At 36.4% G+C, this 26922-nt stretch overlaps 1 protein-coding gene across 1 annotated transcript in view; it reads right to left on the reverse strand.

Annotated features, from left to right (window-relative positions):
• Window positions 1-21759, reverse strand: part of LOC308616335 (solute carrier organic anion transporter family member 6A1-like) — a gene marked incomplete at both ends in the record, with an annotated part of 76424 nt that extends 54665 nt beyond the window's left edge. The window contains 5 exons of the mRNA XM_081232601.1: window positions 2701-2973; window positions 7346-7606; window positions 19521-20072; window positions 20341-20395; window positions 21658-21759. Of these exons, the coding sequence (XP_081088727.1) occupies window positions 2701-2973; window positions 7346-7606; window positions 19521-20072; window positions 20341-20395; window positions 21658-21759 (1243 nt within the window). The remainder of the gene's footprint in view (window positions 1-2700; window positions 2974-7345; window positions 7607-19520; window positions 20073-20340; window positions 20396-21657) is intronic.
• Window positions 21760-26922: the final 5163 nt, after the last annotated feature.

Consider the following 26922-nt stretch of genomic DNA (forward strand, 5'->3'; position numbering starts at 1 on the left):
AGGATGCTCAACGTCACTAATCATCAGGGAAATGAAAATCAAAACCACAATGAGATATCGCCTCATACATACCTATTAGGATGGCTGTTAAAAAAAACAATATGGAAGTTCCTCAAAAAAATTAAAAACAGAAATACCATACAATCTAACAATTCTGGGTATATATCCCAAAAATATTGAAAATAGAGTCTCAAAGAGATATTTGCACACCTATGTTAATTGTAGCATTATTCACAATAGCCAAGAGGAGGTTGAAGTAACCTAAAGGTCAACTGACAGATGAATAGATAAAGAAAATATGGTTTATACATACAGTGAAATATTATTTAGCCTTAAAACAGAAGGAAATACTGTTATATGTTACAACATGGATGAGCGTTGAAGACATTATGCTAAGTGAAATAAGCCAGTCATAAAAAGACAACTACTTCATGATTCCACTTATATGAGGTGTCTAAAGTAGTCAAACTCTTCGAAACAGAAAGTAGAAGAATCACTGCCAGGGCTGGGGGGAAGGGGGAAATGGCAAGCTGTTGTATAATGGATATAGAGTTTCAGTTTTGCAAGACGAAAAAATTCTAGAGATACGTTACACAACAATATGCATATAGTTAACATAACTGTATTATACACTTAAAAATGGTTAGGATGGTAAATTTTACACTATGTGTTTTATACCTCAATTTAAAAAAAAACTATATGTGGAAACAGTAGTATGGTTGTCATTATAAGTTGTTTTTTGAATTATATTTCAAACAGCAAAGATAAAATGTGTATTTTAGATATATTTATATGTATACATATGTGCATATCAGTCACATTTACATATTTTTAAAATAGTTATTACAAATTATATATTTATAAGCTACAGTATGTATCCAATAAATATTTTATACAGTGTAAAACAGAAAAAAAAGAGAAAAAAAAAAACAGCCTACCTTTTCTCAAAAGTACTGTTCACAGAGGCCTTAATTAAGGGTGCTCCTATTGCATACCCCAAAGCATATCCGAGTATTCCTGCAGCTTCCACAAGGCCTATAAAATGGATACTGAACATCAAACAACTACATAACCCAACTTTGTTGTAAAAAGATAAAAAATATCTCACTGCAATGGATTATTTCTGAAAGCTTCATGGAATATTCTATTAGTCTCCAAAGAAACAGAACCAATAGGATATTGAGAGAGACAGAAAGAGAGAGAGACAGAGTCAGAGAGGGAGGCAGAGATTTTAAGGAAAGGTTCATGAAATTGTAGGGCTGGCAAATCCAAATTTGTAGGGCAGGCTGTCAGGCTGGAAATCCAGGTAAGAGTTAATGTTATAGTCTTGAGTTCATAATTAAGTCTTAAATCTACAGGGCAGGCCAGCAGCATGGAAAAACTCAGGCAGAGTTTCTACACTGTAGTCTGGAGACAGAATTGCTTCTTCTTTGGGAAACCTCAGTCTGTTCTGAAAGGCTTTAACTGATTGGAAGAGGCTCACCCATATTATGAAGGGTAATCTGCTTAACTCAAAGTCTACTGATTGTAAATATTAGTCACATCTAAAAATTATCACAGAAACATCTAGACTGGTGTTTGACCAAACAACTGGTTGCCATAACCTAGCCAAGCTGACACATAAAATTTATCATCATACATATTATTCAATGCACGTATTAGAAAAACTCAGATAATTTTGTAATTCACTGTACCTTATTTAATCTATATATTAATGTAATATAAATAAATATGCATATATTTAATACAAATTCAACGGGTCTTACTTCAATTTAATTTGTGGTACTAAAGCAAGATGATACTTTAACATAAACATCACCTTTGCATCCTTCACTTTAGCTGCCAGGGTGGCAGGAGGTAGCAATAAAGTAAGCTACTCTCTGTAGTGTATACATGTGTTTTAACTGCTATTCAGTAGAACCAAAAGTAAAACAAACAGATTTGTTGCCACCATCAGCCAACGGTAATGAATGGCTGCAATTTTTTTTCTAAAAACAAACATAAATATGAATATTATCTATTTTAGTTTATTGACATGACTTTCCTTACCTCTGGTGGAAAAATTATTATTCTGGTGAAAAATGTTATTTTCTGTTAAGTGACCTTCACAATAAGTATGCAAAAACAACTTTAAATTTTTTTCCAAAAATGATAGTTAGATAATCCTGTATAAGTAGATGATCTACCAGGACCAGAAGCTATTACAGTATAAAGAGGTAGAGATTACTGTACCCCAGGGCTACTTATTGTGTGATACACTAGCATGAAATATTATAAATAGAGGATACTACACTGTAGTTAATTAAATAGCACATCACTCCTCTCCTTGATAGGATGAATGAGATTATGTTTTCATTAACTTCAAAATACCAAAGCTCCCCAAAACGATTTTGTTAATGTATGTAAAGAGCTTAGTAATGATTATTTCAGCACCACACTGAATCTTGCTCTAAGCAGGCATAAAAAATGTTTCTATTTCCTTATAGACATTATGGCAGCAACATCCCACTATATCCTTGATATCAGTCAAAAGGCCAAGAAGTGATACCCCACTATATCCTTAAAGTTAAAACATACAACTACTCGAGCAATTTAATCTGGTAATTTGAGATTTTTTTTCCTAGCGAAATGAACTGCAGCCTAAATAGGTTGATAGGATGAAAATATATAAAAATCACATTAGAAGGGGAAATAACTTGCCTAGATAAATACCAGCTGAGTGTGTGGCAACGCTGTTATAAATAAAGGTTATTCCAAGGACATAAAGAGGTATAGCTGCTATTCCCTGCACACTCTGCCCAAGGATGAAGAAAGTCATATATTTTGATTGGAATGATAATGAAGTTTTCTTGCAAGCCTTGTCCATCTTCATTTCTTGGCAAATATCTTTTGAAAAGATAATTATATTTTTGTTAAATGAGTCAAAAGTTAAACATACAACAAATATGCAGTATCTTCTATGAAATGTTTTACCTTTTATAAGCTATTCCACCATTATGCTTTTATCTTAGTTGACACTCATTTATATTGAATATAGTAGTTCTATAATCAATCATCATGTTCTCAGAAAAAAAGCAACGATAAAAGAAAATTTGTGGGAATACTGGAAAATATGCACATATTATAAACCAAATGTAAATGTGTATGCATGATTATATGTATATATATACTTATGTGTGCATAAGTATATATATATATATGTATATATGTATATACACACACATACACACATATTCCTCTTAAATTTGGCATCTGGTACCCCTGAGTTTTGACCCCAGGGTAAAAGTATTTCTAATGTCCTAAATTTTCTGAATTACTGAAGATTACCTTCTGAGTTTAGTTCTAGATTCACTTCTTCAGCAATCTTCACATTAACTTCGTGTCACTAAATAGTTTCCCATTTTAGACCCACTAACTTCTAGAATACAGGTGCATAAAAACAAGGAACTATACAATAAAAATTTCTCTCTGTTAGTCATTATATGGTAATGTACTAGATTTTAAATTCCTTTAGGTGACAGTGTATTTCTTATGCTTTTTCAAATTCACATGGTTGTAAACCAATAGTAAATAAATGTTTGTTGGAATTACATTTGTCATTAGATTGGAAGATCCAGGTAATGCTAATTAGATCATTCTGACTGTGTCTATTTTGACTGGAATTTAACAAATGCTCTTAAAATATTAGTGGAAAACTGGTAATAGTATAGATTGCAAAATAGTACACAAATGGAAATTTTCAGGTGGTTCAGTATCCACAGAGAATGAAACTTGATCCCACGTCAAATGGGAGGAGGTCTCTAGAATTGTGATTCAAAATACTGATGATTCAATTTTACATAGACATGTTAACTTGTGGTGATATCAGTATCAATCTGATATTTCCAACACCCTAGCTTCTTAGTTCCTTGAACTCCTCTCCATTCATGTACTTTTATTCCACTTACCCTAGCTACTCATTTTAAACTTTCAGAAACAAAAACTACAAACCTTCCTTAATTGTAAGCATCCTACACTCAAACTCTCTCTCTTTTTCCAGATCACTCCTTCTAGTAACCCAGCTGCTACAATCCTTAAAACTCACCAGGACCTATAATCAATCCATTGATCCTGCTCCTTTTCACTATCTCAATGTCCCCTTCATCTCCTTACTTCTCTCATTATCATATTAACACTTTTAAATCCTTTGTTCTTTTTCATATCATGCAATCCCTTAGTAAAACTTCAGCCCTGGTCCAATTAAACTCTTCTCCCTACTCTACACCTACGCTTTCAAAGTTGAATGAGGCTGGAGGGAAACGTACAACGATGCAAATCTCACTTTGAATGCATGATTATTAAACTCAGGTAGGTCCTTCACCCTCCTGATAATCAAGTATGTCCCTAATCTACTACTCTTGTCTCCTTCTAGAAAAAAAACATTCAACTTGTTTCCCTTCTCCTAAGGATCATGGTCCTGAGATTCCTGCTGCCCAACATCTGAAAACAAATGTCTTCTACCAGTAGGATAAAACTAATCTTTTAGTGCCCTTCTTGAAATTATAGTCCAAACAAGGGATTTTTTAAAGTGAAGAAGGGCACTTGGACCTTGGACTCTCAGCCTTCAGAGCGGTGAGAAATAAATTTCTGTTTTTTAAACCAACCCGTCTACGATATTTTTGTTATAGCAGCCCAAACTAAGACACGAGGAAAATCAAAAATCTTTGTTGTGGGGCTTCCCTGGTGGTGCAGTGGTTGGGAGTCCACCTGCCGGTGTAGGGCACGCGGGTTCGTGCCCTGGTCTGGGAGGGTCCCACGTGCCGCGGAGCGGCTGGGCCCGTGAGCCATGGCCACTGAGCCTGCGCGTCCGGAGCCTGTGCTCCACAACAGGAGAGGCCACAACAGTGAGAGGCCCGCGTACCGAAAAAAAAAAAAAAAATCTTTGTTGTGAATTATAGAAGGGAACTGAAAAAAAAAATCAGGGGAATGGATCCATTTGAAAGTATAACTGCGGTTGAAAGTAACAAATTCATTGTGGGACTAAGCTGTCCTCTTGTGTGATTTTTCTCTAAAACACTCATCAGCAGCCCAGATATAGATATAAAAGAAAGGTATATGGTTGGATCAAAAGTTTTCCAGACCAGGAACAAGAAAGGACAATGGGACAGAGAGCTTAGTATAATGATTAGAGTATGTCTGAAATATTCTAACATGTCATATTAAGGAACATAAAATAAGCTACAAATGAAAGAAAGTAACAACAAGGAGAATCTGATAAAGGGAGAAAGTAAACGTCAATACACTAAAGGTTCCAATGAAAGGAAAGATCTGATGTTTCTGTTATATGAGTGAGTTAGAAGAATTAGTGGATATAATCAGACAGTGAGATAACAGATATTTAGGAAGTTCTTAGTAACGTGACAGTGCACTGCAACCATGGATATGTTGGGTGTTCAATTATATGTAGAGATCTAGAAACTAAAGATCAGAGTGTGATACAACTGTTTGCATGAACTAGAGGAGAAAATTAGTTTTAACTTCTGAAGGATTTGGTTTACTATGATTTCTACATGTTAGTTGACGCATAGGGACTGAAGACCAATTTGTCATTAGTACAGAAAACTGAGATGGGGTAGAGGGGGCAGAGAAAGGGAGTGAAAGGTGGTGATAAATGGACTGCTCCAAGGTTCAGGCCAGTCATACAGGAAGATGAGTATGGCAGGTAACTGGGCAAAATAGAGAATAGATTAGGAGAGATATTCAGAAAAGAATAAGAGAAGGACCCCCCCAAAAAAAGGATGAAAGAAGAAAATACAGAAATTAAAAATATATACATACATAAACTGAAGTATGTACATAGAGGAGAAAATTAGTTATGTAAGAACTAAACTTTTCAACAAAATGAGTGAAATATGTGCATAGATGTGTGTATGAAATAAGCACTTCTACCTGCAAAGACCATTTATTTACTTTATTTCTGCTTCTCTAACAAGCAGAGGGTTACCCAGTAAATACACTGAATGGTTGTTGTTAGATAAATTACACGTTCCTAATCACAAGCAGAAAATAAAATATGTAGAATCTAGATACTATAAAGAAAACACAAAGGAAGAAAGACTGTACTATTTCTACTCTCATTACTCCTGAGTACTCATCAAGCAGCATTTTTAATGTTTCAAGCAGTGCTTCCTAACTTTTCACCCTTTCTGACCAGAACAGGGTTAAGGGAAGAATGGGAGTAAAGTGTTATCCATTCCCTTCTTCCCATAAGTCATCTTCTAATTCAATTAGCTGTCCATTATACAAATATAATAAATATATTACAAATATATTCTATAAATTAATAAATGTATTTATTCTACATATAGTCTACAAATAATAAACAGATTATAAATTTATTTGAATATTATAGATTTCATAAATTATATGATATATATCATATACATATCAGTATATTATTTATAATATGAATTACATAGTATATATAGCTAAATATCTTATTATATAAATTATATTTAATATGAACTATTTTTATTTATATTGTAAACACACAGCATAAACACACATCACAAACATACTTTTAAACATCATAAACATGTATATACACACATACACACATATAGAGACATCCTCATGCCTTTTCCATCAGTTTTTGCTAAAGCTCAGTTTAAAGTTTCCAAAACTGGTAAATGCATTCCAACACTTTTATAAGCCTATGCATAACAAGAAAGTCCCTGACACAAAAATGTCAGAAATAGTGCTATGAACTTCAAATAGCCTTTTTATCTACTGGGAGTAGCAAAAAATTGTGGAATAAATCAAAAAAAAAAAAAAATGAAGAAAGCAAAGAAGCCTCCAATCTTTCCAGATTCAAAGTCCTGTGTCAAAGGGCAGCATTTTGAAATGGCAGAAGTAGCTAGAAAAGTTCTGACTTTTTGTGTGTGTCTGTGTAAGTTTGGTTATCTTTGTCTTTGTACTTGTGTATATGTGTGTTGAGGTCAAAATAAAGGGATCAATTTAAGTATACTGTGGAAGACATAAATCAAAAGATTTATAATATATATGAAAATTGATAAAAGAAAACCAATTTCACAAAATAATTATCCCACATATCATCCAAAATATTCTTTCATCTTACTAGGCCCATCTCTTAGATGAAAGGGTATATGATCATGAGAAGATGGGAGAATGACATACATGTTACCAGGGAGCTACCATTAATTAGCTTAATAAACTTGATCATATAAGTAGATACAGATGAATGAATGTACAGACAGATAAATATCACAGTCTATTTTAAGTTCCCAGAGCCAATGGTTTAAATGAATAATGATTTGACGTATGATAGTATCTTTTAAAATCTTACCTTCAGTTTCTACCATCATTTTATAATTTCCACCACTAAAGTATGGAAAAGCAAATAAAAGTGATCCAGATCCTACTAAAAAGGAGGAAACTGTAATCCATCCTGGTATGTTTCCTTTCCCTCCATAATATGCTATAAACACTACTACCAGGCAAGATGAAATATCATAGGTCAATGACAGCACTAAATTCTCAATGGTTTTCAGATGATTCTCCTTCTGAAAATTGTCATTGCTCAGATCTACAAGACCAAACACAATACCTAAAATGTAAAAAGAAAAAAAGAAAGCAATAATATGCATTAAATTACCTTTATAAAGACAAAATAGATCATCATTATAATCACTGAAAAACAAAACAATTTGCAATGACTTAAGTTTATTTTACATTACTCTGAATGTTTAAGATCTATAAATACATAATAATTCCTTTTCTAAAACACTAATAGGTCTTAACCTCTATGAAATATTAGCTAATTGAATTTTTGTAACTATTTTTAAACTATATTTATGAGTAATATACTGAAGAATATGCTCTTTTTAATCATCTCAGTACTGATCTTTATTTTAACGTATTATGTTTCAATTATTAAAAAATTAATAAATAACAATCTAATGAATATTTGCTTATCTCCCATCCAGAATAGGAAATAAAACATTAACAAAATAGTTGAAACCCAACATGTATTCCCTAAACACATTCTTCTTTCTCACTCTGTAACCCATATCCAATATTTGGAGTTTACCATTTCTGAGCCGTTTTAACACTTTTTTTGGCAATGTATATATACATCCTTTAACAGTATAGAGTATCATTTGTCATGTTCTTGAACAGTAAGTAAATGGTATCATATATGTGTATTTCTATAACTCAGCATCCAACTGGGAAAAATAAACATACTAAATATTTGAAACAGAAAGAAATTGATATCAGTGTTGGTTACAAAAATAATACATTTGTTGGAGTGAAAAGAAAAAAATAGTTACTAATCAAAACTCATGATATAAATGCCACTAAAGTTGCTGGAGTAGTGACAGCTACTGCTGCTGCTACTGCTGTTAGAACTGCAATCACTACCTCTTTGTAGGAAGCCAGGACCCACACACCTATTAATGCTATGAAATTTAGCTACCTCATAGTCACCTGCTGTTTCTGCTGCTCTTGCAGTTGCTTGAGCCAGTGCCCATGAACAGTGTACTGCTGCATCATCCACTGTTGTTTCTGATGGAGCTTTATTTATTCCTGACTATAAATCCAGGAGCCTTCACCTACCCAGTATTGCTGCTGATGCCAAAATCATCACCAGAATAGAGAGAGAAAAAAGAGAGAGGCTTCCCCTTGCCCCTTTTTCAAATGTACTGCCACAGTCTCTTACTGGCAACACCTAAGTGGAAGCCAGCTGGCAAGGAAGTCTGGTAAATGTAGTTTACAGGCTGCCAGTCCCCTTGGAAATAGGAGTGAGTCCAGAAGGGCAACAAATGGAGTGCATGGCCAACAAATAACTTGAAGAGTTCACCCTCTGGACTACTTAGGACACATTTTCACCTTTCTTCCCATATTTAAACTTCCATACCAAATTAACAGCAACATAATCATGCTTCTGCCAAACATGTTGCAATTATCATTCTTACAAACAAAGATGTTCTCACTTTTTCCCCAAAAAGGGAGACACATAGTCCAATCAGTCACCATATCCATTTCAAGGTAATTTTAACCCTTCTTCTAGTTGAATCACAAACCTGAATGGGTTTTCTTTAACATTAAAATTAAATTGTAAGGTATAAATGGTATAAGTAAATAAATAATTAAGCAAAGATGTAGGCCTAACTAAATCTGTGAGGGAACTGTATTGCAGAAGAAACCATAATCAGACCCAGAACCACAGCAGTTTAACAGACCAAAACCAGCAAGAAACAAGATATAGAAACTTTGCTGCACCTAAAAGCATTTTCTTCAACTCTCATTTTTTAAAAAATTTTTTAACATCTTTATTGGAGTATAATTGCTTTACAATGGTGTGTTAGTTTCTGCTTTATAACAAAGTGAATCAGTTACACATATACATATGTTCCCATATCTCTTCCCTCTTGCATCTCCCTCCCTCCCACCCTCCCTATCCCACCCCTCTAGGTGATTACAAAGCACCGAGCAGATCTCCCTGTGCTATGCGGCTGCTTCCCACTAGCTATCTATTTTACATTTGGTAGTATATATATGTCCATGCCACTTTCTCACTTTGTCAACTCTCATTTTAAATGTAGCCAAGGAGGATACTGGCCAAGGCAAAGAATGTCCTGTCAGTAACTGTGTCCGTCTCTGGGGTTGGGGTATTAATTCCTCTTCCAATTCAGGAATATTATGTAGAGACAAATTTGTAAAGTTATCTTCCACAATACTCTTCTATAAAATAGTAAGGGAAAGAGGAAGAGAAAAAAATTAAAAATTGAAATACATACACACACAAATGTATATATATTTGTGTGTATGTACACTTAAAACAAGAGAAAAATGCATAGTTGCTACAGTTTTTATGTCTCTAAATGGTTATGAGACTACAGTTGATATTTATAACTTCCTCCTTCCAAAATTCACCCTCTCTTCTTCCTCTTGATTTCAGATAACATATATAGGTTACTATCATAAAGCATATGCCTCACTCTACAGGACAGTACCCAAACTTTTGATTGCTGTCCCTAGCTGAAGCCTTATCTGAGTCTTCAATAGGACACTAAAACTATCTGTAATGCCAAGAGTTTCTGGTTATTGAACTCTGTAGTAAGACCAGTGAATTCCATGAACATGAACTTCCTGATGTACTTCTTTTGCTGTAAAATGAGTTCCTTCGTTAAAAGCAATGTGATACTACATAAGATGATTATGATGGTGTATGAGACATACATTAAATCCAATTATAGTGGTTCTGGCAGAACTGTGGTGATAAAAGAAGAACCCAGATCTAAAATAAATATCTATTTCAGTGATGAGAAATTATTGCCCACTCTATAATAGAAGCAGATAACATAATCAACCTGTTTCCAGATAGCTGGTTTGTTTCACTAGGGAATGGAGTTATTTCCTGGATTGTGTTGAATTTTCCTGGTGGCAATTCAGGCACTCCGAAATGCAATAGCCAGATCAGCTCTGGTGAAGATAAAGCCTTGCATTCAGCTCTCATATAAACTCTTATCTTTGATGTGATTGTCACTATAAATATGAGCCCACTGAACAAGACATACAATGGCAGAGGAAAGAGGCTGGTTAATATTCACAGGATAGTTGTCCATCTACTTCATTACTGAGAGCTTCCTCTGCAATGGATTTCTTTTGGTGAACATTCACATAGGATAACTTTGGCCATTCAGAGACACATATCACTTACCCAACCCTTTCCTAGTCACCAAATGGTCAAACCGTTAGTCAAAGGCAGCCTGGTATCTAGGCAATACAGACAATCAGATGTACTCTCCAATGTTTTGCCCACTGGAAGGACTTCCTTTTTTCTCTGTTTTTCAGGGCTATGATGCTTCCTATAGCATTATACTACAGCAGACTTTCGTCTTCAAAAAACCACAGGTTCACCAAAGGTTATGTTTTTTCTTAGTAGTGGGTGGTAGAAATGAAAAACTTTTCCTTCGTTTGAGAAGAGGTAGCCCTGCACACTCCATACCAATTGGTCCCTAGAGATATCACTGAAGTGGCAGGCAAATTTTGGGTGAATAAGATATTATCTCCCAGGACAGATTTTATGTTAGTCATTCTGGGAAGGCTGGAATCTGATTCTAGCTATGAGTCTAGTAGCAATAAGGGATGGTAGGGTGGGTCATGAGGGCAATCAGCATTCCCTTATCTCAGGTGAAGTAAATTCAGGGTCTCCAAGCAAGGAATTGCTTCTTTTTGAGACACAGCAAGAATAGTTGCTCCTACTGGGAAAGGAGGTTCAGGATTTCAGAGTTTACAGTTGTTGGATTCACAGAATTCCACCTAAATGCTTTTGTCCCAATTCTCAGGGCTCCACTCTTCTCCAATCAATGCCCCAACTGTCACATAAGTGATCTCATAAATTTATGAATTCAACTTATGTTGTAATTCTGAAAGTGTGAATACGGGTTGGTACTGTTCCAAATATGCAGTATGTGCCTAAAAGTGATAAGATTCTCACAGAACCAGCAGAAAAGCTCACGCATTTCTAATCATGTCCTAAACTTCTCATTTTCTTTCTGTGAATTTTTCAGTGCGGTGAGAAGCAATCAACCCCAAAATCTTTGTAGTCAAAAGTTCCACCATAGGACTCAATTGCAGAAGCTATTTGTCTCCCAAAGTCTTGCCTCTAGTAAGAACTTTATCCCAGGCAACATTTTAAATAACTCTTTTAAGTCACTACATGCCACTGACTTCCAGTGTACCATTTTCCACAGGCACAAATATTGCTTTTTTCATTGCTTTCAAGCCCAATCAGGTCAGATAACCAATTCCAGATTCCCATCTTTAAGGGTTGTTTTGTTTGTATTTTTCCTGGTTCAATGCCTGGTATGGAGTACTACCTAAAAAATCATATAATTTTTTAAATTTATAAACCAACTAGTTTTATTACATTAGTGAAGCTAAAAATTTAGTCAAAAACTTTTTAAATATCTTTATATTATGTATCATGATATTTACAAAATAAAGGAATATTATTCTCATTACACACTCAGATACTTTAACCAATTTTTTAGCCATACTTACCTCTAATAAAATGTTAATTCATATTTTTTCTGAAGAATATATTTTAATATGATCTTATCCCTAATTGTTCTTATAAAATTAACTGTAGGAGCTTCCCTGGTGGTGCAGTGGTTGGGAGTCCACCTGCCAATGCAGGGAACACGGGTTCGTGCCCCGGTCTGGGAGGATCCCACATGCCACGGAGCGGCTGGGCCCATGAGCCATGGCCGCTGAGCCTGCAAGTCTGGAGCCTGTGCTCCACAACAGGAGAGGCCACATCAGTGAGAGGCCCACGTACAGCAAAAAAAAAAAAAAAAATTGTAATTCAGAGTTGCTTTTTATAGTTTTGCAGTAAAGAGTTAACTCAGGCCTGGGTTGCTCAAAAAAAGGCCTGTCTTCAAGACTGGTCTTTGGTTGGCTCCTGGGAGGTGACTCTGAGCCCTTGGAATATTCTACCATATAAGAGTGCTTTTATATGCTGGTGGCCTTGAGCCACACAGTCCCATTTTGGTCAGACAGTTTATGTTAACAACATGATTTATGGTGAATGCCTTTTTTGTTGGGTGTGAGGGATGGAGTAATAGAATCTGAGTAGCTGAGGTCAGTCACACAGATGCTGCATGCCTAGAGGACTGACACCCCCTCAAAAACAAAAGCAAAAGCAAAAACCCTGGACACCAAGGCTCACATGCGCTTCGTTGGTTGGCAACTCTTTGCATATGTGTTATCACACATTGTTGCTGAGAGTATTAAGCATAACCCTAGTATTAATTTCACTGGAAAAGGACACATGGAAGCTTGGCCTGGTTTTTTCTGGACTTTGTCTCATGTGCCTTTTCCCTTTGTTAATTTCAATCTGTATCCTTTTACTATAATAAATCATAACTATGAGTATAACATCTTTCTCTGAGTCCTTCTAGTGAATCATTTAGCCTGAGTAAGGTCTTAGAGATCTCCAATATAATAGTTAATAAATTTGAAGTTGTTAAAGCCTCCAAATGACTCTTTACTACAGATCATAATATTTTCATTGAATAAACACTCTTTATAAGTGTGCAAGTATCCCATAAGCTCAAAGAAAATACTACTAAATAATGTCTTCAGTTATATTTTTGTACTGAAATATTTCAGACAAAATACTCAATTCAGAGAATCTTTCTTTGACAAATACTTTACAAGACAAAGCTCTTTAAATAGGTTGTCTCTATGATTATTTTGAATGTTTCACCAAATTTAAGTGCCCAAAGCCACAGGCCTCCTTAATTTCAATTCAATATATGAAAATGAATCATTGTAATTCACTAAATTAACATAATAAAAAATAAAAGCCACATGAACATCAAAATGCAGAAAAAGCATTTGACAAAATCTAACCCCCTTTCATAATAAAAACACTCAATGAACTAGGAATAAAAGGCAACTTCTTCAAATCGTTGAAGTACATATATGGAAAACCTAGAGCACACTTAAAAATTAAACTGTAGAGGTACCATATGACTGAGCAATTTCACTCCTAGGTATAAATCCAGAGAAATGAAAATATGTGTCCACACAAATACTTACACACAGTTCAGTTCCACATGTAAAGAGCTTAGAAGTTACCACTATGTCCTAATAAGTAACAAACTGAACAGACTGAAAAATTAACACTCATCTTGAATACATAAGAGAGGGGAAGACACAGGGCAAATTTGACAAGATTTTGAATTCAACTGTCATTATAATTCATCAATGCATACATTTACATTTTGTGTTTGATTTCCAGAAAGAGAGGGGAAGACACAGGGCAAATTTGACAAGATTTTGAATTCAACTGTCATTATAATTCATCAATGCATACATTTACATTTTGTGTTTGATTTCCAGAAATATCTGTTCTGTGGTTAAAAGAAATGAGAGCTTACTTCAGGGCTTTGATGGGAGCCCTTGAATTCTCAGACTATAACTTGGGCTGAGAGCTAACAAACCTAAGTTTGTCATTTTCTCTTCATAAGTGCTTAGGGGCATTCAAAAGATTCCATCCATCACCAGAGTCCTTATAGTCATCATTACTACCATAAGTTAAACTACAGCATCCACTCGGCTTTCAAGGTACATGCTTCATTTGGCATTTCATCCCAATCAAGCATAGGTGATAGCTTGATTAATTATGATACCACTACATGCCAAGAACTACTACCCGTTTTCCACTGGCAAAGAGCTCAGCACTTCACTCAAGATTAAAGGCATACAAAACCAATCCTAAAATTACAACTTTATGAGTATATCTTCTGGGACTACTCCTGATACCAATTCCATCACAGTCTGAATCCAATCAGAAGAGAGAAACCACACAGTAATTTGAACAAGAAAAGTTTAATATAAAGAATTATTAACTATAACAGGAGATTAATGTAACAAGGCATCAGCTAGTTAGATGTAAAGAGAATGCTAAAGAATATAGAAATAGCCCATATAAGGAACAACCACTCCCCCAGGGCTGAAAGGGAGCACTCAAGGGCTAAAATTCAGACCTTGCTGAAGAGAGCATAGCCATGGCTTATTGAATGACCAAGAAGTCACTGTGGTGCCATGCTAACAAAACTGGCAGGAAATCTATACTCTAAAACTTTGTGGTAGTTCTCCTTCTATGTGCTGGGGAAAGCTCTTCATGGGGAATGCCAAAGGAAGCTGCCAGCCACTGAGTGCTTCTGGCCACCTTGCACTACAGCAGAGGGATACTGGAGAAGATGCAAGCACTGCAACAGCCTGATGATAGAGAAACCTGTATACACTGCAGGAGCTTGCCAAGCAAACACACTAGAACCAAGAAGTAAAATTTTCTGTGTAATGGCTCTCCAGTACCTTCTACTGATAAAATTTAACATTGTGACAGCTGGTAAAGAAAAATATTTAAAGGGCCCAGGTCTATTTTCACAGAGCAGGCAAAAAGGATGAGTTTGAAGCTGAGAGGCAAAAAGCTGATACTAATATTGATATAGAGAGGTAATAAATCGACAAACTAATTCTGAAAGAGTTTGTGTAGGCACCCAATTATACATAAACTCTTTCAGAAAAAAGAGGAGAAAGGAACGCATCCAAATTAATTTAATGAGGCCAGTATAACCTGATACTAAAGACAGACAAAAACATTCCAAGAAAACTACAGACCAATACTCTCATTAAAAAAAATTCTTAGCAAAATTTTGGCAAATTTAATCCAGCAATCTATAAAAAAAGATAATAGGCCAGCAATAAGGGTTTATCCCAGGAATGCAAGGTTGGTTAAACATCCAAAAATCAAAAAACACAATAATGTTAATAGAATAAATAAGAAAAACCATATCATGGTCTCAATAGATACAGGAAAAGAAACACTTGATAAAATTCAACACCACTGGGCTTCCCTGGTGGCGCAGTGGTTGAGAGTCCGCCTGCTGGTGCAGGGGACACGGGTTCGTGCCCCGGTCCGGGAAGATCCCACATACCGTGGAGTGGCTTGGCCCGTGAGCCGTGGCCATTGAGCCTGCGCTCCGCAACGGGAGAGGCCACAGCGGTGAGAGGCCCACGTACCACCAAAAAAAAAAAAAAAAAAAAAAATTCAACACCACTGATGACAAAAATTCCCAACCAACTAAGAATAAAAGGGAACATCTATAAACTGGTAAAGAGTATCCACAAAAACCCTGCAGTTAACATACTTAATTGTGAAAGGCTAAGTGATTTCTACCTAAAATCAGGAAAAATAAATGAATATCTCTTTTCAGAACTTCTATTCAACATTGTACTGGAGGTCCTAGTCAGTGCAAAAAAGCAAGAAAAAGAAATAAAAAGCATACAGACTGGAAAGAAAGAAGTAAAACTGTCCTGATTCACAGCTGACATGATCATGTAGTTAAAAATCCTAAGGAGTCTGCCAAAATGCTTCTAAAACTAATAAATTAATATAGCAAACTTGCAGGAGAGAAGACCTAAATAGATACACCATGGTCAGGCATCAGAACACTCAGTATTGTTAAGATGTCAATTTTCTGTAGAGGATGGACTTGAAGACACAGGGAGGGGGAAGGGTAGGCTGGGACGAAGCGAGAGACTGGCATGGACATATATACACTCCCAAATGTAAAACAGATAGTGGGAAGCAGCCGCACAGCACAGGGAGATCAGCTCGGTGCTTTGTGACCACCTAGAGGGGTAGGATAGGGAAGGTGGGAGGGAGATGCAAGAGGGAGAAGATATGGGGATATACGTATACATATAGCTGATTCACTTTGTTATACAGCAGAAACTAACACAACATTGTAAAGCAATTATACTCCAATAAAGATGTTAAAAACGTATATATATAGGCTTAAGTTGATTGCAAAATGAATCTTTCATTGGGGTCTGGAAAATCTACTCTCCTAGCAACTATCTTTCAAAAAAAGAAAATAATATATATATATATATATAATTCTAATTTGCTATTTGAGGTTTCCAGGAGAATGACTGTTTTGAGCAATAGTAATTTCTGTATTCTTTCTTATAATAAATCAAAAGGAAAAAAAAAAAGATGTGAATTTTCTCCAAACCTATAGAATCAAAGCATACCCAACTAAAATCCCAGTAAGTTTTTTACAGAATTAAACAAATTGATTCTACAATTAATGTGGAGAGGCAAAGTAACTAAGATAGCCAAAACAACTTTTAAAAAGAACAAAGTCAGAAAAATACCTGATTTAAAAACATATAATAAAACCAGAGTAAACAATGCAATACAGCATTTGCATAAGTTAGACATATTAGTTCAATAAAACAGAATAGAGAAGCTAGAAAAAGACTCTAGAGATTGGAATTTCAACAACAGCGTCAAGGTAATGCAATGGGTCAAAAGACAGTCTGTTTAATAAATCATGCTGGAGTAAAGTATCCATATGGAGAAAAATGATTTTTGACCCTTTCCATACACACACAAAAAATTCATTCAAAATGGATCAGAGATCTAAACATAAGAGCTAAACCATAAAAATTCTAGAAGACAACAAAGCAGAAAATCTTCATGACATTGAGTTAGGCAATACATTCTTAGATAGAAACCAAAAAGAATGAACCATAAAAAATTAAGAAACTGGACTTCAACAAAAGTGAACACCTTTTTCATCAAAAAGGCACAAGAAAATGAAAAGGCAAACCACAGATTTGGGGGAGAGAGAGGGAGAGGGTGGCGGGCAGGCAGGTATGGCCTGAGTCTGGTCATAAGGAATGATCAAAAAAACCCATTTCAAAGTTCAACATAGAAAATGAAAGACCCATATACTTTAAGACTGGCATGGACATAAGAAACAGGGAAAGAATGAGGAATTGTTGCAGACTAAAGAGGAAGTCTAAAGTATGACAACTAAATGCAACATGTGTTCCTGGATAAAATTTTGGACCAAAAAGGAAAAGGAGACAATATTGAGACAGTTGGCAATATGTGAGTGGGGGTATGAATTCATAACATGATGGTGGTGTCACACTAATATTCCTGACTGGGAGGGGTGTAAGGTGGTTATGCAGCAGCATGTCCTCACTTTGGGAAGATGCACACTGAAGTATTTAGCAGTGATGGGGCACCATGTCTGAAAAAGTCTATACGTATAGGAAAGAAAAGGTGAAGGAACAAATGTGGTAAAATGTAAACAACTGGAGAATCTGGGTGAAGGGAAGGCAGGAATTTTTTGTATTGCCTTTGCACCCTTTCTGTATGTTTGAAATTGTTTAAAATGTAACAATGAATAAATGAATTGATAAATGGAAAGTGAAGAATTCATTTATGAATTCATTTAAATAAATTCATAAATTCATTTATGAATGAAAGACTCAGTATTTATACCCAAACTGTGCTAATGATCTGTATGAAGTCAGTTAATAAGTAGTAGAGCTAAAAACCATTCACTGCAACCACTCGTTAAAAACGTTCACTGGCTCCACATTACCCACCGAATAGGGAGATTATATTGAGATGATGCTTGTAAAGCACCTGACTTATTAACCCAGTACATTAATGGGAAGTAAACACCTTTTAGTATCCTTTCAGAATTCTCAGTCTGGTATTTAAAGACCTTCATAATGTGGCTACAATTTGTCTTTTTCTTCTTTTTAAATTTACTTATGTATTCAATACATATTTCTTTCTTTTCTGCCTCAGTCACTATATTAGGTCCTGGGGAGACACGATGAATAAAATAAATATAATTAGCAGTTTGGGTGGTTAGGTGAAACCATCATCCAGCCAAACTTGTCACTCACCATTCTGAAACAAGGCCTTCCTGTATCTGAGTGTTTATTTACCAAAACACTCTTTCATTCATTTCCTTATTCAATAAATATTCTACATCCCCAGCTATCACTATACCTATTTGTCAAGGCATAATTCAAATGCTTCTTTCTCAAAGAAACTTCTTTGATGATTTCTCAAGAGAAATTGATGACTATTTATTTGTTGCTCTCATATGGTACTTATCACATACAGCCTTTTTATTGAAGTTATTTAGTCACAGCATTTTAGAGCAAAAAGAGATCATGTTTGGCAAACTCCAATATCATCAGTGTAAATAGGATAGTAAAGAATCTAGGTGTAATGGGAGTAGTGAGGGCTGTGGCCAAGTAGAAAATATACGTCTCCTCTAAAGGCATTCAAATTCACACTCTTCTTCAAACTGTGTGGGCAAAGATAAACACCTTTGAGTTTGGTTTCTCTGATATAGTCTGAGGTCCCACTCCACCTCTTCAATCCACACATAAGGAAACAAGATCCAGGAGACAAGTGGCTTGGCCAATGTGTCTCAAAATTGTGGGTAGGGGGCTTCCCTGGTGGCGCAGTGGTTGACAGTCCGCCTGCCGATGCAGGGGACATGGGTTCGTGCGCCGGTCCAGGAAGATCCCACATGCCGCGGAGCGGCTAGGCCCGTGAGCCATGGCCACTGGGCCTGCGCGTCCGGAGCCTGTGCTCCGCAACGGGAGAGGCCACAACAGTGAGAGGCCCGCCTACCGCAAAAAAAAAGAAAAAAAGAAAAAAAGAAAAAAAAATTGTGGGTAGAAGCAGAAACAACCTGGTGATCACAGATACTGTTTTCGACTTTATTTTAATCTCCCAAGTGATTCAGCCCTGAATGACAGAGCTTCTCAGGGCTGGTGACCTAATAACGGTTCAACGACTCAACGCCACCCTCCCTCCATCAGGCTCTCTGGAGGCCAGGCCCCCTTCATGCACGAAGCGGGGATTATGTCCATCAGGTGCCTGATGAGGTGAAGTAAACCAGGCGGTGGCCCGTTTAACCAGTTTTGATTCCAGACGTACCTTGAGAACGCTGGAGAGTCCCGCCACACGAAGCGGGGCCGCCACACCACACGTGGCACTCCCCACGCACCTCGTCCCTCTTCCGCCTCCCCAACGTAGGCAACCCTCTGACGCCCCGCATTGGCCCGCACCAGAACCACCTCTCCTCTACCCAGCCCCACCCCAGGCTTACATTGAGAGGTGACCAGGATGCAGAAGAAAATCAGGAAGCAACGGATGTTGTTAAAACGCTGACAGCAGGGAAAAGCCATACAGCCCAAGCCGCAGGGCCCCTCCAAACTCTCTTCCTGTTTTTCCCGTACCTTCTTGATACTGGGGGGCGTGGACCCAGCCTGGTCTCTTTCCCTTTTTTTGAAATTTCCGAACTTGATCAGGTTAGCTGGAAAGATCCTGAAGCGCGGGTTTTTTCCCCTGGCTTTCCCGGCCTCGGCCTCCGACGGTACGGTGTTCTCGGCAGGCTGGGCCAGCGCAGCCCGGGGCTCCACTTCCACTAGGCCTTCTTGCATGGCTCCGCCGCGGCCCGCTGAGGCAGGGGTCGGGGCTGACGCTGGGCGGCGCAGGCGGGGCGGGCCGTGGGCTGCGGTTCCCACAGGCGCGGTGCAGCCTGCTCTCCTTGCTTCAGCGGAAAAGCCTGCCGGGCCAGGACGTCGGGGAACTGGTGGCCACCCAAACCTCCAGAGGGAACGTTTCTCCTTGGGCAGGAGGCAAACGTCCCGCGGGGAGGCTGACAGTTGCCCTGGGAGAGCTTACAGGGCTGTTTCCTTCTTTGCTTCCACGTGGGGAGGGGGAGGGGGGGTGGAGCGAAAGCTAGTATGACTAGATTCTGATAACTGCTCACACAGACAGGGGCCGCCAGAGGAACTCTAATGCAAAGGATCCATTTTGATCCACTAGCATCAAAGGATGCTACTACTTATTTAATACTTTCTCGTTAGGAAGCAAGTTAAGAGAAATGTTCAATAATGGGACAGTAGAACTGTCTCCCAGTTTACCCAGACTTATTTTATCGTGGTGTTTTTTGAACTGGATGATCTCACTAGAAACAACCTGAAAATTGTTAAATGACCAGGAGAAATCAGAAGACATGAAAAAGAAACTTCCTTTCCATTACAGTAGGGTTGTTTTTGTACCTGGGAAAGTAAATCACTTTCCCATTCCCCTATTTAGGGAGGAAAATAATAATCCTTTCTGTTCTTAACTAGGAATAGAGTTTCCAGGACAATAATTTCTATGTGTAAAACACTTCACTTAGGAGCAAATGGATGAAAACCAGCAAGATGAAAAAACAATGTACTTTCCCAGGCACAAAAATCTTTCTGAAAAGAAAGAATGTAAGAGAATATTACCAGGATATGAAACGTGTGTTTTTATGTAAAAATGCAATTTCTTATTGGTTTTCTTTTCTTAGGCAGAAATACAAGTTATTCAGGACATATGTATGGGGAGGATGACTTTCCAGGAGAAATGAAACTATCTTTCCTCCCCTGGATTAGACATTGTGTTATCAAAAACAATCCAGCTCTTCAACAAGTTTTTGTGCTGCTAAAATGGTACTGGGACTGGTAGACCAGGGGAAAAAAAATCACTGAGAAGAATTGGGGAGGAAGGTACCAGAGACACCACCATTGACCTGAGGCTGGGCTTTCTTCAGCAGAGCTATATGCCCATTGGTGAATGGAAATGTTATTTTGCCTATACTAAGAAACTTAATTTGTCAAATATATGTAACTACATACAGAGGAACAATGACCTAGTTTTCGCATGTTCATCATACTCAACTAGGATTCTCCCTTCATATTGCTTCATGACATTAATAAGCATAAAGGAAACAAAAAGCCTAGGAGGTAGGAAAGAGATTGAACTCTTATTCTTATGCTTTGGTACCAGACTGGGCACTGCCTGAGAGCAGAATGAAAAAGACAGATCTGATCAAAATAAATGGTACTAGTACTTTTACTTCTACTGAAAATACAGAGAGCCAAACTGAATGTTACCCCCATTCTAACAACAACAATAACCAAAGGAAAAAAAGCAAAAAGAAAGCTAGATAATTTTTTAAATTATCACTCTTTTGAGCCCAAAGCAACCAGGTGAAATGATTCCAAGGATACAAACACCTTGGAAGAAGGATGAGACTCACAAACTGTTTCACCTTGGGCAGAGCACAGAAGGAAGAAATAGCAACCATAAAAGAAGATAGGAAGAAAACACCTGAAATTTTAATGAATACGTAAAGGCTAAGTGAGGCTGGCACAACAGTTTAGAAACTTTAGGAACTTCAGACACAAGGGGAATCTACACCCACTTACCAGATCTTTGTTATTCAAAAGGATAAGTGTGCTCTCCTCAATGAAGAAAGCATTTAATGGTGATAGGTTGCCACTAAGGGAGAAGCAGGAATACTCGCTCATCCTTGTACCCTCCAGCTCTGTATTCCTGACGCTTTTGGAATGCAAAGCAAAAGTGGTTCTGTCTCTGAGATTACTGGCCCCTAACCCCTGGTAAAGTTTAGATGTTACAGGGAGAGGGACAGAACAAAAGCCATTTGTCATTGAGGGAGGGGCAGGAAACCATCCTGTTCTGTGGTCCACCCAGAAGTTGGCTACCACCAGAGGGAAGGGTAGAAATAAAAACTATCTTCCAAAGAGGGAGGGACAAGAACATCATTCCTTCCCAAGGACTGTCACCAAAACAAGGCAAAGTCCAACCCTTGAAGCTCAGGCACTCAGGGCCTAAGATTGAGCCTGGACTGGGGAACTTATCCCCTGCTTCCATTATGAGTTTGGCGTGAGTAAAAAGCAATAGCATTCCACCAATGTAAGTGGGTCATGAGAGGAAAGGGAGACCCAATCTTTGGTGCCTGAAAGCTGAGGATGGAGTAGTAACACTGACCAAAACCCTCAAGTACTCCAGGTTTTACATGATATATAAGGTAGCTGCAGTCCCCATTAGAAGAATTCTAACCCTGTGGTGCACTGAAGATAAATATAGGAAAAACAAAACCCAAATCGAACTCTACTTCTGTCAACATTGACAAACCTACACTAATAGCCAAACAAAAGATGAACCATCATTTCTAGATATAAATAAATACCTCCAATATTCTTTTATATACAATGTCTGGAACTTAGTATTAAATGGTCTAACATATGTATAATTGAGGTACCAGAGAGAAACAATGAGGTAGAAGAATTATTTGAAGATATAATGGTTACAAATTTTACAGAACTAATGAAAGATATAGAACCACATATGCAATAATCTCAGAAAACTCCAAGCAAGATAAATACAAAGAAAAACACACTTAAACATATCATAGTCAAGCTGGTAAAAATCAATCCTAATTAGGGATGTTTAAAGAAAGTCAGAAAAAATAGAAACATAACTTATGGAGCTATTAATTTTTAAAAAATTATAACATCAGAATTTATGCAGGCCAGAATACAATGAAACTATATCTCTAAAATGTAAAAGAAAAAAGATCCAACCAAGAATCCTTTATTCAGCAAAATATCTTTCAAAAATGTGTATGTAATGTAATACAATATGTCATTAAAAGACAAGATCTACATGGTCATTTTAACAGATGCAGAAAGGGCATTTGAAAATATTCTTCACCCTTTCATGATAAAAAATACTCAAGAAACTAAGAATAGAAGGGAACTTCTTCAAACTGATAAATGGTATCTGTGGAAAACTTCCAAATCATATTTAAAATGGTGTAAGACTGAATGCTTCCCTCCCTAAGGTCAGGAACAAAACAAGGATGCCTAATCCTGCCATTTCTATTTAACATTGTACTGACAATTTGCTATAAACTGAATGTTTGTGTCTCCCTAAATTCATATTGAGATTCTAACTCCCAATGTGATGTTATTTAAAGGTAGCGCCTTTGGGAGGTGATTAGTTCATGAATGCAGACCCTCATAAATGTAGTATAGAGCCCTCATGAATAGGATTAGTGTCTTTATAAAAGAGAGCCCAGAGAATCCTCTCTGAGGAGTTAAGAGGGTAAATCTTTAAAGTTCTCATCACAAGAAAAAAAAATTGTAACTATGTGAGGTGATAGATATTGACTTAACTTATCATGATAATCATTTTCCAATATATACATATAGCAAATCATTATGTTGTACACCTAAAACTAATACAATGTTATTTGTCAATTATATCTCAGTAAAACTGGGAAAAAAAAGAAATAATATGAAGTCTGTACAAACTCTTCCAGAAAACAGAAGAGGGAACAACAGTATAGTAATTGCAAGAAAGAGAGAGAATAAGAAAAACAAGATATTACTGTTTCTATATGTGTTCATAATATTTCTTAAGAAAATAAATCCAAGAGCTCTCACAGTTATATTACTAGTATATGCAAACTTTAGGGATAATTGAGTATAGAATGAATTTGTTTATATGCTAAGATTCCACTATCATAATGCAATAAAATTCTGTTTTTGCAGAAAACTATGGCACTAGAACAGCATCTAATTTTTGCTTATCCAGTATACTAAATTTTTTAAACCACAGCCTATAATAAAAAGCATATTTTACACTGCAACTCAGTACACACATATACACACCCATAATGTGTATATGAATGTATATATGTATGTGTGTATGACTGAAGCACAAACATATGCATGAATGAAAAACTCATAAACAATACATTGTAAATTAATTTTTAATATTGGTAGCAACCTTCTAAATGAAAAACACAGGCCTAGAATATTTTTCTTTCTCCTAAAGTTTTCTTAATTGAAAGTTTCAACAAACTAACTGAGGTTCTGCAGACTTAAAACTATTCTAACACAGTATGTGCTCTAGACACAATTCCCCCTTAGGGTTTAAGGTCGAGACAACTAAATTAGCTATGTTTAGACAGCATACCCTTTTAAAAAATTTACCAGTATTTTGTTTTGCTTTGTTTTGTTTTTAGGCTGTGCTGTGGGGCATGTGGGATCTTAGTACCCTGACTAGGGATCAAACCCGTCCTCCTACATTGGGAGCGTGGAGTCTTAACCACTGGACTGCCAGGAAAGTCCCCAAAACTTACCAGTGTTTTATTTGCATAGTTTATTAAAATATTATTATTCACTTTTTACTTCCTTTCCCCTCAATTAAACTTTTGTCAATGTTGTTCATGACAGACAAACAGACTTTTATTAAACATCTAGTGGGGAAACAATGGTTAACTGCAGGGTTTCTCACACCTGTGCTGCAAGGAAATTTAATGTGTTGGAGATAACACTTCAAGTAACTGTTGATACATTAGTACAAAAGATAGCTTAGCTATGAAAACAAAACTAGGTCCTAAAATTTTATGGAAATAATGTAGGTTCCATGATGGCAAGAAAGACTTCTAGCATGGCCTAGCTGCAGGATAGATGTTTAATAAAACTTAACTTTTGTTATGAGGTCATCATCTGAATCAGTACTGTATTCACTTCTTTCCTTCACCTCTTTCCTCTGAAAGTAATAATAACATGGCTAATGTTAGTCTAGAATTGGTCAGTACTTGAAAAAACCTGTACAAAGCAATCCTAAATGGAAGCTCATTGACAAACATCACTGGTAAAACACTGACTACTAATTTGGTTCCTGATTCCATCCTTGATCTATCACATGTAATTGAAGAGAGAATTCTTAATGGAGTTTAAGAACACACTCAATATTTTGTTGGTTTATCATCGGTTAGAATCTCATGTGCCTCAGCAAACTTCCATCAATTCTACAGTCTATATCAGATCACCAGCTAAACCATAAATACATAACCTTGACTTCACATTAGAAATACTTAGGAAGCTTATAAAAATCTCAATACCCAGGTCACACTCAGGACAGTTAATTCAGAATCTCTGGTTGTGAGACACAGGAATCATTATTTTTAAAAATTCCCCAGTGACTCCAATGGGATGCCAAGTTTGAGAACCACTGATACAAGAATGTAGCCACCTCTATGGATCACTTTGAAATGTGGTATAGACTGCAGATATTCCTGTTAAGAAAAAGAGGGTGAAAAGCCTCAAGGATAACATTTACTTATGACACGTACCATACTGCAAACCTGCTTCCTTCTCCTATGGTCTTGATTCCTGTGCTTCGAACGGTAAATATGAACCCTATACCCTGGAATACCAAAGTCCTAAAATAACCCAATAAGAAGTATTCAATAGAATCTTGGTCCATACTTCTTACTGATTTGATATTTTGGTCACAGGTTAGTTGAGAGAAAGTGAAAATGAAGTGGAAAGGGAAGGATAAAGTAATGAAATGTAGGTAAAGACAGCTCCTGAATGGGCAATATCAGCTTTCAGAATTATGTGAAATATCAGCTTTCAGAATGTTACTTGTTGTCCTTACATGTAATACTAAGAATGAGGTTGGTAGTTGCACTAGCTCACAAAGACATGTCATCAAAACACTCTTAGTGTACAGAAAACACTCAGTGAATATATCCTTCAGAACTAAACTGATCAGCTGCCTTCACCCAGGCCCTTAATTCTTTCTTTTTCCCTCCTTCCCTCCCTCCTTCCTTCCCTTTCTTCCTCTCTCTACTTTTTCTGGATCATTTTTCATTTGACAGCAGTAATCTTTAGAAAGATTTCTAGGCATTCAGCTCCAGAAACTTCAAGATGAGTCCAGTAACTATGCAGATTACAATAAGAGTTGTCAAATTTATCTTTATTGTATTGAAATTCCCAGGTAATGTTGGTTAAGGCACTCTCTCGTTTCCCTCTCTAATAAAAGAAGTAGCATAGATCCCAAGCTAGTCACAAAGGGAATTCTAAAATCCTTTAGTTAAATTAAAATTAAAACACAATAATCTTTTTCTTGTGTCAGTGAGTTTTGAGATTAACTAATTAGATCTTTATCATCAGTCCTTATTTGGGGAATAAATACCATTTATTTTCCATCCTTCACAACTTTTTCAAAGTTATAGGAATACAGTTTTTACCTAAGATATTTTTTTGAACTTCTACTTTTTTCACATAATGTCTTAGTATTCCGTTTCCTAATATTTCTCATTTGATTTCAAAAACCTGTTCTAAGACTTTCAAGTGTGTCATACTGGTAATTTATAAAAATAATACCAAAATTAGAGCTATTCAAATAGAACATTAAAAGTTGCTACTATGCAAGTGACCAACTGGTTTCTCTTGAGAAAGGAGCATTTTTAACTAGTGATTTGGAAGCTCTTTCCCAGTGATTAAGAGCATGTTTTTATTGTAGAGTCTTGTCTTACAGACATAGATTTCAAAAAAAGGAAACTGTCTATGAGTTTGTACAGAGAATTGTACATTTGGACAAAGTCCATTTCACATCTGATTTTTTTCTATAACATTTATTACATGGTAAATTAAGTACAACCTGTGTAAATTTTAAAATAACCAAAAAGAAACATTAAAAAAAAAAGTCTGCTCCTCATCCCCCTCAAATTTTGAACTGTATTACATGATGATAAGTAAATATCAAAATCTTTAAATAAAGATAATATGTGCTGCAACTAAATATGCAGCATTGTATTCAAATAATATATTTAATCTAGTAGAAGGTAATTATTATAAATGGAAAAC

This window comes from Mesoplodon bidens (genome assembly GCF_964165515.1).
Source record: "Mesoplodon bidens genome assembly, chromosome: 4".
NCBI lineage: Eukaryota > Metazoa > Chordata > Mammalia > Artiodactyla > Ziphiidae > Mesoplodon > Mesoplodon bidens.